Source organism: Eretmochelys imbricata, chromosome 11 (genome assembly GCF_965152235.1).
Source record: "Eretmochelys imbricata isolate rEreImb1 chromosome 11, rEreImb1.hap1, whole genome shotgun sequence".
In the NCBI taxonomy this organism is placed as follows: Eukaryota; Metazoa; Chordata; order Testudines; family Cheloniidae; genus Eretmochelys; species Eretmochelys imbricata.
This window is the reverse complement of record NC_135582.1, coordinates 71,184,576-71,201,099: the sequence shown is the minus strand read 5'-3', so window position 1 is coordinate 71,201,099 and position 16,524 is coordinate 71,184,576. Positions and strand designations below refer to the sequence as shown.

Here is a 16,524-nt window from a genome sequence, read left to right as displayed (position 1 = left end):
CCTAGCCATTCGGTCCCTAGTCTGTAACGGTGCATGGGATTCTTCCGTCCTAAGTGCAGGTCGTTGTTGAACCTCATCAGATTTCTGTTGGCCCAATCCTCCAATTTGTCTAGGTCCCTCTGTATCCTATCCCTACCCTCCAGCATATCTACCTCTCCTCCCAGTTTAGTGTCATCTGAAAACTTACTGAGGGAGCAATCCACGTCGTCCTCCAGATCATTAAAGATCCCTTCTTTCCGTAAAACCAAAGTCCCCTTAACTACAGCTAAGTAAAAGTAATGTTTAATTCCATATTTTCAACTGGTGTTTCTAAAGTTGAGAATCCTGCTTTTCATGGGGATATGAATAACCTTGTGTTGAAATTAACTTACTTTGTGTGTACACTGACTATTAAAATCTTCACAATTTAGCCTTTGCCAGAGGGTAATTTTACCCTGGAATCTCTATGCTTAATGAAGAGAATACTGCAAATAATGTGGTGATATGAATTGCTTCTGAAGTTATTACCGCTGTACTAGACATGAGTCTGAACTAGAACCCCAGATGTGTTCCATCTCAGATCTTGGGAATGTTCTGATCCAGAGTAGAGGTGGAGGTTCATTTTCTGTCCTTAAATGAAGCAGTATTAATTGTTCTACCGTGTTTTGAGTGCCATTGTGGGTCAAATATCTCTTGTGAAGTATTTTATGTTTGGACTGATGGAGTGAATGGCTGACACTAGCTATAAATACTACTTTAGTCAGTTAACTCAAATAGTTAAAACAACAACAAAAACAAATCACATTGCAAGGGAGGTTAGATGTACATAATGTTCAATAGAACACTACCATACATAGTAATATAGTGGAATCCTCTTTTTTAAAAAATATAAAGCTGTGTAACTTGCATTTTGATTGTCAGAATGATGACTTCATCCAGATCCATGAATTGGAACTTCCTAACTCTTACATGGATAGTAGCGAAACCTTCTTTGTGTAAGAACCAAGTGCATTTTAGACATTTTAATATCATGGAACTGTTAGGATTGCCAAGGATTGTCCTGGAGTCTCCAGGAATTAAAGATTAATCTTTAATTAAAGATTGTCATGTGATGAAACCTCCAGGAATATGTCCAGCCAAAATTAGTAACCTTACACTTCATTGATCTTATAATTGCCTTGAACAGGCGCCTCCAAAGTAGTAAAATGTTTTACCTGTAATTGAGTGGCAGTCAAAAATCAGTAAAGTGCATTTCCACTTCTTGAAAATTTGAAGAAAGTGGATAGAAAAAATTACCAACGTTATGCTTTACAGTTTAATTCCTATTAAAGAGTATAAAGAAAAAACATATCAGCACCAGTTGGGGAATAGCTTTCGGAAAGTAATTTTTTATTTATAGCACAGTGATAACAGTGCAATCTTACATTTATGGGAATTCAGTTTTAGTTAGGTGCCGTATAAAAGACTGGAAAGGTGAAATGACATATCACCTCTTACAGACGAACATAGAAGTCAAAGGCAGATGTAAGCTTTCATTTTTAATAGAAGAAAACAATTTCTCTTGCATGAGAAGACAGTAATTAGCACATAAACCTCAAACTTGCAGAACCATGGAAAGAACCCTGTTCCATTTTTACAAGTTTGAGGTCTCCAGCCCTGGGAAGTTGCATCCAACGGCACCAAGAGAAACCTGACCCCAAAACTATCAGAAAGTTACTACAACACATTTGTGCCTAATTTCAGTCATTTAAAGTGTGCTTTTGGGTACAGTGTCTTTCATAGCCAATGTGGATTCTGAAAGGTCACTGTTGTGGCCTTTATTTAAAGAGTGTGTCTAGTAAAGGGCAGTTATGACCCTGGGACTCCCCTGTGGAACCATCTCCATGGTTGCTAAAGGAGTATTATGAGTCCATCTGGATTGTTGCATGAGGGATTTAGTTGAGGATTATGTCTGTCAGTGTTTGGGGGAGGGAAACTGTTTTCTGAAGCAGTGGAGCAGTTGTAATTGTGCATTGGCACAGGTCTGACCCTTGTCCCCTTGTATTTTTGGGACTCAGTCTGAAATGACATAATTTTATAAAGCAAGCTGTTGACTGAAAAAGTAAGCATGCATCACAGCTTGCTTTAGGTTTATTCATTTTAAAAATTTGTACCACATAACGTATCATAATAGTTGGAAATACTACACCTTTTACTTTCTATTTCCTGCTGTATTTTTCATGTACTAATATTGAATTCTATTCCTTCATTATTTAATTTTATTTAGTGGAGACATTCTTCTGTTAAATTCATGGGGATAAGATGAAACCAATGCATGTTTTAGTTCAAATTGCTGGTTGTGTTGAGTTTTAAATTAATAAACATAAGAGTCTGATTTTGGTTGGAACTGATCCGTGCTGTTGAGCACCTGACATACCACAGGATTTATTGAATTTGCAGATTCTTCTCAGTACAAAATGACCAGGCCTAGCTGTGGGTCCCCAAGATGGTACTTGGGTACAAAGATAGAAGTGTGTTATTTGCCTGAGTAAGAGCAGTTTAACTAGAAATATTCCTCAACCAAATTATACTGTGCAGCATTCATTAAGAGATGCCTTATAATTGCGTTTATCAGAATGTCCTAGACAAAACTGTTCCTAAGGCATTGGTTGGCATACCTTGATTAGCCTACTGTGGCAATTCACTTAGTGCATTTCAGTGTGCTTAGCTTTTTATTTCCTTCAGAATACACTGAAATGCCGCAGAAGTTCCAGCCAATCTAACTGTGATAATGAATTTTGAAAATATAAATCATGGCTTGTAAAACACTAAAATTCAACTGAGAGGTGTTTAGATCAAATGCCATATTAAAGTGGCTATCTTTATAGTGTTTCTGTTTTTTTAAACTCGTGATGAAAGACCTTGTAGTTATTAGCGCTAGTTATTGAAAGTTGCAAGTTCCCCATGCATGTTTAGTATAAGTTCAGTGTTTCAGTCCTTTTCCTTTTGAGTGTTACAATTACCAATATAGATGTAAACTATATTTCAGCATGGGCATAACTGGAATTGGAGAGCCAGGTGATAAGATTAAATGAATTGTGTATGAAAAATTACTTTTGTCTAATGAAATTACTCCATCTGGTTTCCTGTCTCTCAACACCCTAACCAGTCAACGTACAGTGTAATGTTGGGGGGAAATGTCCACTGGGTGAGACTACTTCCTTAGTGAACGTGAAATGACACCATATGTTTCATGAGTTAGGTTGGTAGTAATTAAAAAAAGATCAAGTACATAAAAATATTTAGTTTTTTCTCTTGATTTTCTTTTCTTGCTCTTCCTTCTGTATTTTTCCCGTGTTCCAGTTGCTCATAAATTCCAGTTTAGTTTTGACTGCAACTGGAATTCCTTACAGACCATTTTTTGTCTTGAGTTTCCTTTTCATTTTGGTTCCTTTCCTCTCCAGTGTTTTTGTGTACTTTCAGTAGTTTTACATCTTAATTCATTGTTCAATCATCTCTTCCCTCTGCTGTGGTAAATTACTTCCTGTTTGGCTGCTCTTATTTTCCTTTGCACTCCCTGGAAATACAAAACTTGGCCTCTTCCCTCTCTTACTCCATGACTCCCAAGTTGTGCTTCCATCCATCTTCTTCCAGTGTTACCTTCTGATTACTCAAAAGTGCACTCTCAAGATCTCACCCTACAACTTGCTTTAGCTTTATTTCCTTGTAAGGGTCTCTCCTGCTGTCACCTGCATTAGCAGTGCTTCTGCTTGCTAGGATTATAAGTAACTGGAAGAATTTCTGTGCAGTGCCATCGCTTGGGAAAGGGAGAAGAAGCTGCACAAATTAGTAGAATGAGTGTTCAAGCAGAAACAATCAAATGCTAACTGCTGCATTTCTGTGCCCAAGCTGTGGCTGAGCTCAGATACAGCAGAGGAATCCACACATAGTAGTTGCTATAAAGGAATCCAAAAGCTACACACCAAAAACACTAGAATCCATAATTGCATGGAAAATCCATTCAGACAGAAATTTATTATTTATCATTTATTTTATCGTGCCCACAAGTGTACTAGGTGTTTGATCTTTGCTCAACTTAGAGTTTATTGTTATGGCCATAAATCTGACTGAGTGCCACCATTAAAATATAAATTCCAAGGGAGGTATAATTCAGTATAAAAGCTTCTCGTGATAGCCCTAGTGGACAGAGCAAATGTTGACACAGACTATATTTTGTTGGACTAATCTGCTTTATTGAAAACCACGTTGAAGAGCTACTGATCTACCATTACTGGGGCTACTGGTAGCTGCCATTCGATATATTTTGGCAGAAAGACAAGGGAGAAACAAAGTGAAGAGATGGAGAAGCGTGTAGGGAAACACAGTACTAGAATGTTAGTAAATATGTTATAAGTTTCTGCTGCCCTTGCCTTTGAATGGCTATACATTTGCAAAAGATCATGTTTAATTCCTTTCTCAGCCTTTTCCCCTCTCCTCCTCTCTAACAGGGTGTGCTGCTAAAGCGAAGTGGCAAGTCATTGAATAAGGAGTGGAAGAAGAAATACGTTACCTTGTGTGACAACGGTGTACTGACTTATCATCCCAGTTTACATGTGAGTATGCCACACTCTTTGCAGTCAGCACTTGTCAGACCACAGATCAAGTACTGTTAGCAGGCTCATCTGGACATGGTTTGACAAAAATATCCTGTCTCTGGTGGAAAAAAATCCTGAAGCTATGAACCTGTGGGCACACTGGAGCTAAATTCCACAGTATGATCACTTGTACAACAAGATAACCTTCCTTTATGCAGTTTACTAGTTGTTCAGTAGATGTAAGAGTTTATTTTGTGTTGGGCTTCTTCTAGACTTGCAGGAGAGGCTGTAAATATCAGGATTTTAAGAGATGACACTTTTTGACTTGGGAAAGGTGATTTGAATGCAGTAAATAAGAATGTATTTTTTTAAGTTTTCTATAGTTTGTGTTTCCTGGGTAGCTGTGATGGTGGCATTTTAAAAATAAAAAAAAACCTTTTAACACCTTTTTTAGATTGTAAATTACTGGAATTTTCACATACACCATTAAACTACCTTATGTCGAAGACACTATTGCACCGATCTTGCATTGGGTGAAAGCATGAGGCACCTCCCCTCCCTTTAGGCCCCCCTAACCACAATCCACAGTCACAATCATCTGGGGGAACTTGGTTGCTGCACAGTGCTAGCACTCCTGTAAGCACTATCTACCTGAAAAGAGTGGAGAATCATAAAATATCAGGGTTGGAAGGGACCTCAGGAGGCCATCTAGTCCAACCCCCTGCTCAAAGCAGGACCAATCCCCAACTAAATCATCCCAGCCAGGGCTTTGTCAAGCCTGACCTTAAAAACCTCAAAGGAAGGAGATTCCACCACCTCCCTAGGTAACGCATTCCAGTGTTTCACCACCCTCCTAGTGAAAAAGTTTTTCCTAATATCCAACCTAAACCTCCCCCACTGCAACTTGAGACCATTACTCCTTGTTCTGTCATTTGCTACCACTCGGAACAGTCTAGATCCATCCTCTTTGGAACCCCCTTTCAGACAGTTGAAAGAAGCTATCAAATCCCCCCTCATTCGTCTCTTCTGCAGACTAAATAATCCCAGTTTCCTCAGCCTCTCCTCATAAGTCATGTGCTCCAGCCCCCTAATCATTTTTGTTGCCCTCCACTGGACTCTTTCCAATTTTTCCACATTCTTCTTGTAGTGTGGGGCCCAAAACTGGACACAGTACTCCAGATGAGGCCTCACCAATGTCGAATAGAGGGGAATGATCACATCCCTAGATCTGCTGTCAATGCTCCTGCTTATACATCCCAAAATGCCATTGGCCTTCTTGGCAACAAGGGCACACTGTTGACTCATATCCAGCTTCTCGTCCACTGTAACCCCTAGGTTCTTTTCCGCAGAACTGCTGCCTAGCCATTCGATCCCTAGTCTGTAGCAGTGCATGGGATTCTTCCATCCTAAGTGCAGAACTCTGCACTTGTCCTTGTTGAACTTCGTCAGATTTCTTTTGGCCCAATCCTCCAATTTGTCTAGGTCCTTTTGTATCCTATCTCTACCGGCCAGCGTGTCTACCACTCTTCCCAGTTTAGTGTCATCTTCAAACTGACTGAGGTTGCAATGCACGCCATCTTCCAGATCATTAATGAAGATAATGAACAAAACCAGCCCCAGGACCGACCCTTGGGGCACTCTGCTTGATACTAGCTGCCAACTAGACATGGAGTCATTGATCCCTACCTGTTGAGCCCGACAATCTAGCCAGCTTTCTATCCACCTTATAGTCCATTCATCCAGCCCATACTTCTTTAACTTGCTGGCAAGAATACTGTGGGAGACCGTATCAAAAGCTTTGCTAAAGTCAAGGAATAACACGTCCACTGCTTTCCCCTCATCCACAGAGCCAATTATCTCATCATAGAAAGCAATTAGATTAATCAGCCATGACTTGCCCTTGGTGAATCCATGTTGACTGTTCCTGATCACTTTCCTCTCCTCTAAGTGCTTCAAAAGAGTTTGCTCCATCGGTCAGAGCTGATTGGTTAGGTAGGAGAGAACATGCTGCTGCATCTCTTTGAAGGGGGTGGAGCCAGAACTGCTTCTGCAATGTGGGATCCCAATACACTCAGGCTCTTCAACATGCTGTCCAGTACAGGCCATGACTTAAAATCACAATCTAGGCCTATGTTTCTGAATTTGCCAAGATCACAGAGATGGGATGTGTGTGTATTTTTGTGTTGTAGAATCACATTCCTCACTATGATCAAAGGTCCGTCAAATTTATTGTCCTATAAACCCAGCATCCCAGCAGTCTCATCTGTCTTTAAACTGAACATTTAAATAGTGAGCTCTCAAGCATTAAAGAATGTAAATCTTTTCTCTAAAGGGATGCATCGTAGTGGAAGTGCTTTGGCGTTCATAGATCTGCACGTTGGTCCTAGTTTTAGTGGGTTAAAACTGTTGGGGCCACCTGCTGCCCTGCTTCCAGTGCTGTACCAATTGAGTCTTTCTTGACTGCATTCAGCAGAAGAGCTCTCCCGGGACTACAATCCACTGAGCATTAGTGGTTGATCTGGCTTGGTACAAAACTGCTCAGCCTTACTTTCTACCCTCTTGAGAATGTCTTACTGTCATCTCTGATGTCACTTCCTTGATTCTTTAGAACTATTGATTTCATAAATTGCATGGCAGTTAGCTGCAAGGCACTCACCCGCAACAGAATTCATATCCCAAAATCTTTGTCTACTCCAGCAGGGCTTCATCCCCTGTTCTTCTGATCCTTTCAGAACAGCCCAACTGCATCTGCTTCTCTGGTTCTTCCATTAAATTGTGTGAGGCTGGCAAGGAAGTCTCAAAGCATTTGACCTTGAAGCAAGAGTTGAGCCTCCCTGCTGCAAGTCAAGACTATCAGCATTGCCCTTTTGTGAGCAATGCTGATACAGGGCAATCAATTCTGGTTTTTGCTGAAGGTATATCTCAGTGTACTACCACTTGCTCACCTTCCTCCCCATACATCTAAGGGTTTTATAACTTCTCATTACTTTTCCCTTACAATTTAAGTGTTAAAGTAATATCTACACTATCACATCGAAAGGAGCCAGCCATTCGAGCACCAGGAGCAGAGAGTTTCCTTAGCAGGGGTGTCACAAAATGTCTCACTTTTGATTAACTGGCTTAGAATTTTAAAGCTATAGGAATTTCCACCAAGTTAGTGGGTGCATAAAGCCAATAGTAATCCACTGAAATGTACGGTTGCAGTACAGGGTGAAGATTGATACTTTAGCACACTCTCCTTGCTATGGCTTGGTGTGCAGTCATGTGAATTTAGCAAATTTAAAATGCCAGTCTGTTTAAGGTTAGGAAGCAGCTACATTATATCCTTACTAGGGAGTGAATGATAACCTATATTATGTGATTTTAAATGTTATTTCCATTGGCATTAGTCTTGAAGAAGCCATTGAAAATCATTCCAAAAGTAACAAGGGTATCCATGGAAGATCTTTATTTTTGTTCGTTTAGGTATTATCAGTGTAGAGTGTGGAGCACTCTTACTCTCTCTGTCAACCAGGTGGCAGCCAATCACTATGAATAGTTTTTTTGCCTCCTCCGGGCTGTAGGTGCTTTCTGCTACTCATTCTGCAGCAGAGTCAGTGGTCCGCAGAGGAAATGGGAGAGTAAGGCTAGTAGATTTGGGTAATTCTGTCTCTATCCTTCATCGTGAACAAGTGCTGCTCTCCCCTTGGTGGGTTGGAAATGCAAATAGCTTCTGCCCTGTCATATATGTAAACCACAGCTTGAGGCAGAATCAGATATTCAACACTCAGTTACATACATAAGACCTGTTTGTACAGAATTTCTACATAAGCAGTCTGCTGTGTAGACTCCCAGCTTGTTGTGAATATGAAACTGGAGTGAATTTCACTCTCCAGAACCTGAAAGGAATGATCCAGAAGTGGATCCTCACTAGAAGGAAGAATCCATGTAACTCATCTCTTGTACAGTGCACAATATTTTCTTGTGGCTCTACATCTGTTCTTGAACCTGTTCAGAAAGCAGCAAAAGAGGCTGTCATTTGTTTTTCCACCCGTCATAAGGTTGCTACTGATTAGTCTATAGAGGTGTGTTCATTCCATCTTTATTCTAAAACGAAGAATGCCATTTCCTTACCAAACTCAGAGCCTTTGCACTAGCTCTCACGAGGGGAAGGAATCATAGAATATCAGGGTTGGAAGGGACCTCAGGAGGTCATCTAGTCCAACCCCCTGCTCAAAGCAGGACCAATCCCCAACTAAATCATCCCAGCCAGGGCTTTGTCAAGTCTGACCTTAAAAACTTCTAAGGAAGGAGATTCTACCACCTCCTAGGTAACGCATTCCAGTGTTTCACCACCCTCCTAGTGAAAAAGTTTTTCCTAATATCCAACCTAAACCTCCCCCACTGCAACTTGAGACCATTACTCCTTGTCCTGTCCTCTTCTACCACTGAGAATAGTCTAGAACCACCTCTCAGGTAGTTGAAAGCAGCTATCAAATCCCCCCTCATTCTTCTCTTCTGCAGACTAAACAATCCCAGTTCCCTCAGCCTCTCCTCATAAGTCATGTGTTCCAGACCCCTAATCATTTTTGTTGCCCTTTGCTGGACTCTCTCCAATTTATCCACATCCTTCTTGTAGTGCGGGGCCCAAAACTGGACACAGTACTCCAGATGAGGCCTCACCAATGTCGAATAGAGGGGAACGATCACGTCCCTCGATCTGCTCACTATGCCCCTACTTATACATCCCAAAATGCCATTGGCCTTCTTGGCAACAAGGGCACACTGTTGACTCATATCCAGCTTCTCGTCCACTGTCACCCCTAGGTCCTTTTCCGCAGAACTGCTGCCTAGCCATTCGGTCCCTAGTCTGTAGCAGTGCATTGGGTTCTTCCGTCCTCAGTGCAGGACCCTGCACTTATCCTTGTTGAACCTCATCAGATTTCTTTTGGCCCAATCCTCCAATTTGTCTAGGTCCCTCTGTATCCTGTCCCTGCCCTCCAGCGTATCTACCACTCCTCCTAGTTTAGTATCATCCGCAAATTTGCTGAGAGTGCAATCCACACCATCCTCCAGATCATTTATGAAGATATTGAACAAAACCGGCCCCCGGACCGACCCCTGGGGCACTCCACTTGACACCGCCTGCCAACTAGACATGGAGCCATCGATCACTACCCGTTGAGCCCGACAATCTAGCCAACTTTCTACCCACCTTATAGTGCATTCATCCAGCCCATACTTCTTTAACTTGCTGACAAGAATGGACAAATGTGGGAGACCGTGTCAAAAGGTTTGCTAAAGTCAAGAAACAATACATCCACTGCTTTCCCTTCATCCACAGAACCACTAATCTCATCATAGAAGGCAATTATATTAGTCAGGCATAACCTTCCCTTGGTGAATCCATGCTGACTGTTCCTGATCACTTTTCTCTCGTGTAAGTGCTTCAGGATTGATTCCTTGAGGACCTGCTCCATGATTTTTCCGGGGACTGAGGTGAGACTGACTGGCCTGTAGTTCCCAGGATCCTCCTTCTTCCCTTTTTTAAAGATTGGCACCACATTAGCCTTTTTCCAGTCATCCGGGACTTCCCCCGTTCGCCACGAATTTTCAAAGATAATGGCCAATGGCTCTGCAATCACAGCCGCCAATTCCTTTAGCACTCTCGTTAGCAACGCGTTCGACCCCATGGACTTGTGCATGTCCAGCTTTTCTAAATAGTCCCTAACCACCTCTTTGTCCACAGAGGGCTGGCCACCTACTCCCCATGCTGGTTTGCCCAGCGCAGCAGTCTGGGAGCTGACCTTGTTCGTGAAGACAGAGGCAAGAAAAGCACTGAGTACATTAGCTTTTTCCACATCCTCTGTCACTAGGTTGCCTCCCTCATTCAGTAAGGGGCCCACACTTTCCTTGGCTTTCTTCTTGTTGCCAACATACCTGAAGAAACCCTTCTTGTTACTCTTGACATCTCTTGCTAGCTACAGCTCCAGGTGTGATTTGGCCCTCCTGATTTCATTCGTACATGCCCGAGCAATATTTTTGTACTCTTCTCTGGTCATTTGTCCAATCTTCCACTTCTTGTAAGCTTCTTTTTTATGTTTAAGATCCACAAGGATTTCACCGCTAAGCCAAGCTGGTTGTCTGCCATATTTACTATTCTTTCGACACATTGGGATGGTTTGTCCCTGTAACCTCAATAGGGATTCCTTGAAATACAGCCAACTCTCCAGGACTCCTTTCCCCCTCATGTTATTCCCTCAGGGAATCCTACCCATCCGTTCCCTGAGGGAGTCGAAGTCTGCTTTCCTGAAGTCCAGGGTCTGTATCCTGCTGCTTACCTTTCTTCCCTGTGTCAGGATCCTGAACTCGACCAACTCATGGTCATTGCCTCCCAGATTCCCATCCACTTTTGCTTCCCCCACTAATTCTTCCCGGTTTGTGAGCAGCAGGTCAAGAAAAGCTCTCCCCCCAGTTGGCTCCTGCAGCACTTGCACCAGGAAATTGTCCCCTACATTTTCCAAAAACTTCCTGGATTGTCTGTGCACCACTGTAGTTCTCTCCCAGCAGATATCAGGAAGATTAAAGTCGCCCCTGAGAACCAGGGCGTGCGATCTAGTAGCTTCTGCGAGTTGCCGGAAGAAAGCCTCATCCACCTCATCCCCCTGGTCCGGTGGTCTATAGCAGACTCCCACCACAACATCACCCTTGTTGCTCACGCTTCTAAACTTAATCCAAAGACACTCAGGTTTTTCTGCAGTTTTCATACCAGAGCTCTGAGCAGTCATACTGCTCCCTTACATACAGTGCAACTCCCCCACCTTTTCTTCCCTGCCTGTCCTGCCTGAACAGTTTATAACCATCCATGACAGTACTCCAGGAGGAAAAGACTACCTTGTTTTGTGCCTGAAGTTGAAGCTGATGGGCAGCTGTGGTGTCACAGCAAAACACCTTCTTCTTCGAGTGATTTCCCTGTGGTTGCTCCACTTCAGGTGTCAGTGCATCCCAGTGCCTTTGCTCAGAGAGTTTTAGTAGTAGTGCCCATACTGGTCGCATTTGTGTGGCGCCGGTCTAGTGACACTGTTGGTGCCTCATCCAGTGTGCGTGCAACCCGAACCCCTTAGTTCCTTGCCAAGATGGAGATCTCCAGCCTGAGATGGAGCTCCCAGCACTCCTGTAAAAATTAGATAGTACTCCTGTTTAGATAGTTTAAGATAGTATAGGCAGAATAAGTTTTAGTTCTTAGTTAATTACTTACCCTTTTTTCACAAAAAAAAATATATATTTTCCGTTTATCCTGTAGAACAGTTAGGATAAGACAACAAAATGCTAAAATGCTTGGTTCATCGGTCTTTAAACGCTGCACGATGTGCAGGGAAGCTATGCTGATGTCAGACAGACACATTTAATATGTCTATTGCTTGGGGAAAACGCACATTGCTCAGAAATGTGTCCATTGTAGCAACCTCAAAGTCAGGGCCCTCGGAGATAGAGACCTGAGGCTGAAACTCATTTTGATGAAGAAGTCTCTACGGCCAGCCTCTGACCTGGGGCAGGAAACCCCTCCCGGCACAGGTGACCAGACATTTCTCCAGCAAGGTCTCCTAAGACTCATTCTTCCAAAACACCTGCAAGGAAATGGGCATCCTCTTTGCCTCGTAGAGAGCAGACCATGAGAAAGCTGTCTCCAGCCAGGTCACTCTCCTCGGTGCTGACCGCGCTGCGGCTCAGCACTCATGAAGCTCCGGGAACCTCTGGCACTGCCTGTGCAGGGGCCTCTGGGGAATCCCAGCTTTCCAGTGCGGAGTCAAGGGGCACCAAGCCTGCTTCCTCCACTGCGGCACCGTCGATGACACTGACGGAGTCGGAACAGTCAGTCACTCTGCCAATTATGCCGCCTCCCATGATGACAGCAGCTCCGACAAAGACCACAGCAGCGGCAGCGGCACCGGCACCAACTGCTACATCAGCGAAGCAATCGGCACCCACCTCATCGATGCTGAAGACCCAGGCACTGCGCCTATTTCTGCACTAGAAAGACTTGCTGGTCTCATTGACACCAGAGTCCCCACTTCTGGGCACCGACAGCTCCTCGGTGCTTGCAGTAAAGGAACTACCTCTATCACTGGTAGCCCCCTCCCACACACACACACTTTCAAGTGTGGAGGAGCATAAGGAAGAAGGGGTGTTCTCATCTCACCATTCCTCTCCACTCAGAACATCTGTGATAGCTGGACCCCTATGAGCAAGGTTCACATAGGGACAGGAGGCATCACTATGGTGTGGACACCTATGATGGGTCCACCCATACCATTCCCCACTCACTGGCCTTAATGGGACCCGTGGGGATCTTACAGAAGAGACCCCCACACACCCCCAGTCCACATCGGGAGGGCATTAGATCCCCACCTCCACCATCGGAAACGAGAACAACTGAACCAAGGGAGGAAACCACAGAGGAACAGGAGAGTATGCCACCAGACACTTCACCTCACATTATAACACCTCATCCTCTCCAGATGAGGCAATAATACCCCCACCCTCACCAACCACTGATGATTTCAGTCATTTCCAGGATTTGTTCATAAGGCTGGCTGAGGAACTGAAAATATTTCTTGAAGAGGTTCTGGAGGCCCAATGCGAACTACTTGACATCTTGCAAACATCCTCATCATCTAAGATAGAGCGGCCAATGAATGGGGCACAGATGGAACCTGCCAAAACAGTCTGGCAAACTCCGGCCACTATACCACCAATCTGTAAGAGGGCTGACAAAAAGTACTCTATCCCCTCAAAGTGAACAGATTTCTTATTCACCCATCCAGCACCAAACTCACTTGTTGAGGAGGCGGCCACACAGAGGGAAGCAACAACATTACAGGTCAACACCCACTAATAAGGATGGTAAGAGGTTGGACCTATTTGGACGCAAAAGTCTATTTCTCCTCCACACTCCCGTTCAGAGTGGCAAACTATCAGGGTTCCCTCCCCATTCTGAACTCTAGGGTACAGATGTGGGGATCTGCATGAAAGACCCCCTAAGCTTATTTTTACCAGCTTAGGTTAAAAACTCCCCAAGGCACAAATTCTCCTTGTACTTTGGATTAGGTAAACACTGCCACCACCAAGTGATTCAAACAAATATTTAGGGAGGGCCACTTGGAACCCTATCTCCCCCCTAATATCCCCCCAAGCCCTACACCCCCCTTTCCTGGGGTGGCTTGAGAATAAACAAGATGAGCACAGACCAACCCTGGGTTTTTAGGAACAGTAAAAACCCCAATCAGATTCTTAAAAAACAGAACTTTATTAGAAGCACAAAGAAAAGATAAAAGAACAACTCTGTAAGATTAGAATGGAAGATAATCTCACAGGCAGTCAGACTTAAAACATAGAGAATCTCTCTAGGCAAAACCTTAAGTTACAAAAAGACACAAAAACAGGAATACACATTCCCTCCAGCACAGTGAATTTCACAAGCCAAAACAAAAGAAAATCTAAAAAGAAAAGGAGTACTTGTGGCACCTTAGAGACTAACCAATTTATCTGAGCATGAGCTTTCGTGAGCTACAGCTCACTTCATCGGATGCATATCGTGCATCTGATGAAGTGAGCTGTAGCTCACGAAAGCTCATGCTCAAATAAATTGGTTAGTCTCTAAGGTGCCACAAGTATTCCTTTTCTTTTTGCGAATACAGACTAACACGGCTGTTACTCTAAAAGAAAATCTAACACATTTTCTAGCTAGGTTACTTACTAACTCTAAAGGAGTTGCATTGCTTGCTTTCTTGATCTGTCCCCAGCAGAAGCATCAGACAGACAGACAAAGCCTTCCACCCTCACCCCCCCTCGATTTGAAAGTATCTTGTCCCCTGATTGGTCATTTGGGTCAGGTGCGAGCCAGGTTACTTGAGCTTCTTAAGCCTTTACAGATAAGAGGATGTTATAGTACTGTATCAGAGCTTCTTAACCCCTTCCCTTTATATTTGTGACAGAAACTATGTGGCACTACTTGCCAAATATAACCACAGAAACTATGGTAAATTCATGGATTTTTTTCCTCAGGAATATTGCTAATAAAGAGACAATTTTAAAGCACTGGTTTCTGAGGGGCAAATGATAGCAAGGATGGCCCTACAGTTGTCCCTAGACATAGCAGATACTGCAGCAAGATCCACTGCTCACACGGTGGTCATTTGATAGCTTCATGGTTGAGCTCTTTGGGGTCCCCCCAGGAAATGCAGGCTAGTGATGAAGACCTCCCATTCACTGTCAAACCAGCAAGGTGTTACACACCTTGAAAAATTTGCAGGCAACACTCCGCAGGTTAGGCATTTACACACCTGCCACGAAACTGAAACAAAATAGGTATCAATCATACCAAAGAAACAGATATTCACCCTAACACAACAACATCAGCACCAATAAGATCAACAAAAACAGAGACCACAAAGACTCAGACCCCTACCACCTGCTGCGACCCAAGCTCCTTCATCCAAATAGCAAATTTGAAGGCTTGGTCGACAGTCTGAAGGACCTCCCTCACGTTACAGTGCCAACTAAACGATCTGTTTGGAGATCATCTCCTCCCTTTCTACCTGAAGTGGTCTTCCATCAGCATGGACAAATGGGCCATAGAAATCATCCATACTGGCTATTCCATCCCCTTCATTTCTATACACCCGCCCGCCCCTTGTCCCTCTTCAGGTTCCCACTCACGACCACCTTCTACAGCTAGGTGCAGTGGAAGTAGTTCCCACTCAACACAGAGGGAAGGGTTTCTATTCCCACCAGTTCTTAAAACAGAAGAAAAATGGGATGGAGCCCTATACTGGATCTCAGAAAACTCAATAAATTTGTGAGAAAATGATGATTCAGGATGGTCATGTTATCAACGATAATACCAGCACTGGAACCAGGGGACTGGTTTTCAGCTCTCGACCTACAAGATGCTTATTTTCATATTGTTATATACCCTGATCACAGGTGGTTCCTAAGATTTACCTTAGGCACAGACCACTATCAATACAAAGTGTTATCTTATGGCCTATCTAGCACCTCTGGCACCTCAACTCTTTTCCAAAATTCTCCCAGTATTAGCAGCACACCTAAGAAAACAAGGGATAATAATATTCCCTTATTTGGATGACTATCTTCTGAAGTCACCTGCTTGAATAGTCAGCATCCGGACTACTCAACAGACGATAGACTTCTTCCAGAGTCTAGGTCTACAAATAAATGAGAAAAAGTCAACCCTAGACCCCGTTCAACAACTAGAGTTTATCATGGCTTACCTTGATTCAGTGGAAGCAAAAGTGTCCCTACCAATAAACAAATTGGACCCAATGACCAAGTTCATAGCCGTACTAATGAGCAGCCCACATATATGAGCCTGCACATGTCTCCAATTTTTGGGTCACACGGCAGCATGCACATTTGTGGTGAAACATGCACATTTTCCTATGCAATGCCTTCAAGGATGGCTAGGAACTGTGTACAGGCCAAACAAACATGGCCTAAACAGATGACTAATGATGGCACCCAAAGTCAAGGAATCCCTGAGATGGTGGACGCAACCCAACAACTTGTGCTCGGGGATTCCATTCACACAGGAACCACCATCATAGGTGCTCACAACGGATGCCTGCCTTTCGGGTGGGGAGCACACATGCAACAACACACGATTCAGGGACAGTGGTCCACCGATGAAACGCATCTACCCATAAATCTGTTAAAACTCTGCGCAGTTCACAATGCTTGCCTCCATTTCCTACTGCTGCTAAGGAACCAGAACATATGGGTATGACCAACAACATTTCATACATGCTCTACATAAACAGGCAGAGAGGGGCCCGATCACACTCACTATGCACCGAAGCCATGAAACTCTGGAACTGGTAAATCCAACACAATATCATCATCTCTGCCTCCTACCTGCCTGGATGCCAGAACACCACTGTAGACAAACTTAGCAGACAATTTCCCCATGATT

The 16,524-nt window shown here is 43.6% G+C and overlaps 1 protein-coding gene across 2 annotated transcripts in view; it reads left to right on the top strand.

Moving 5' to 3' along the window:
* The window catches only part of AGAP1 (ArfGAP with GTPase domain, ankyrin repeat and PH domain 1), a 696,795-nt gene that overhangs the window by 436,223 nt on the left and 244,048 nt on the right, over positions 1-16,524 (top strand). For both annotated transcript variants that reach the window (XM_077830624.1, XM_077830625.1), the window contains exon 10: positions 4,467-4,571. In XM_077830624.1, coding sequence (XP_077686750.1) covers positions 4,467-4,571 — 105 coding nt within the window. The remainder of the gene's footprint in view (positions 1-4,466; positions 4,572-16,524) is intronic.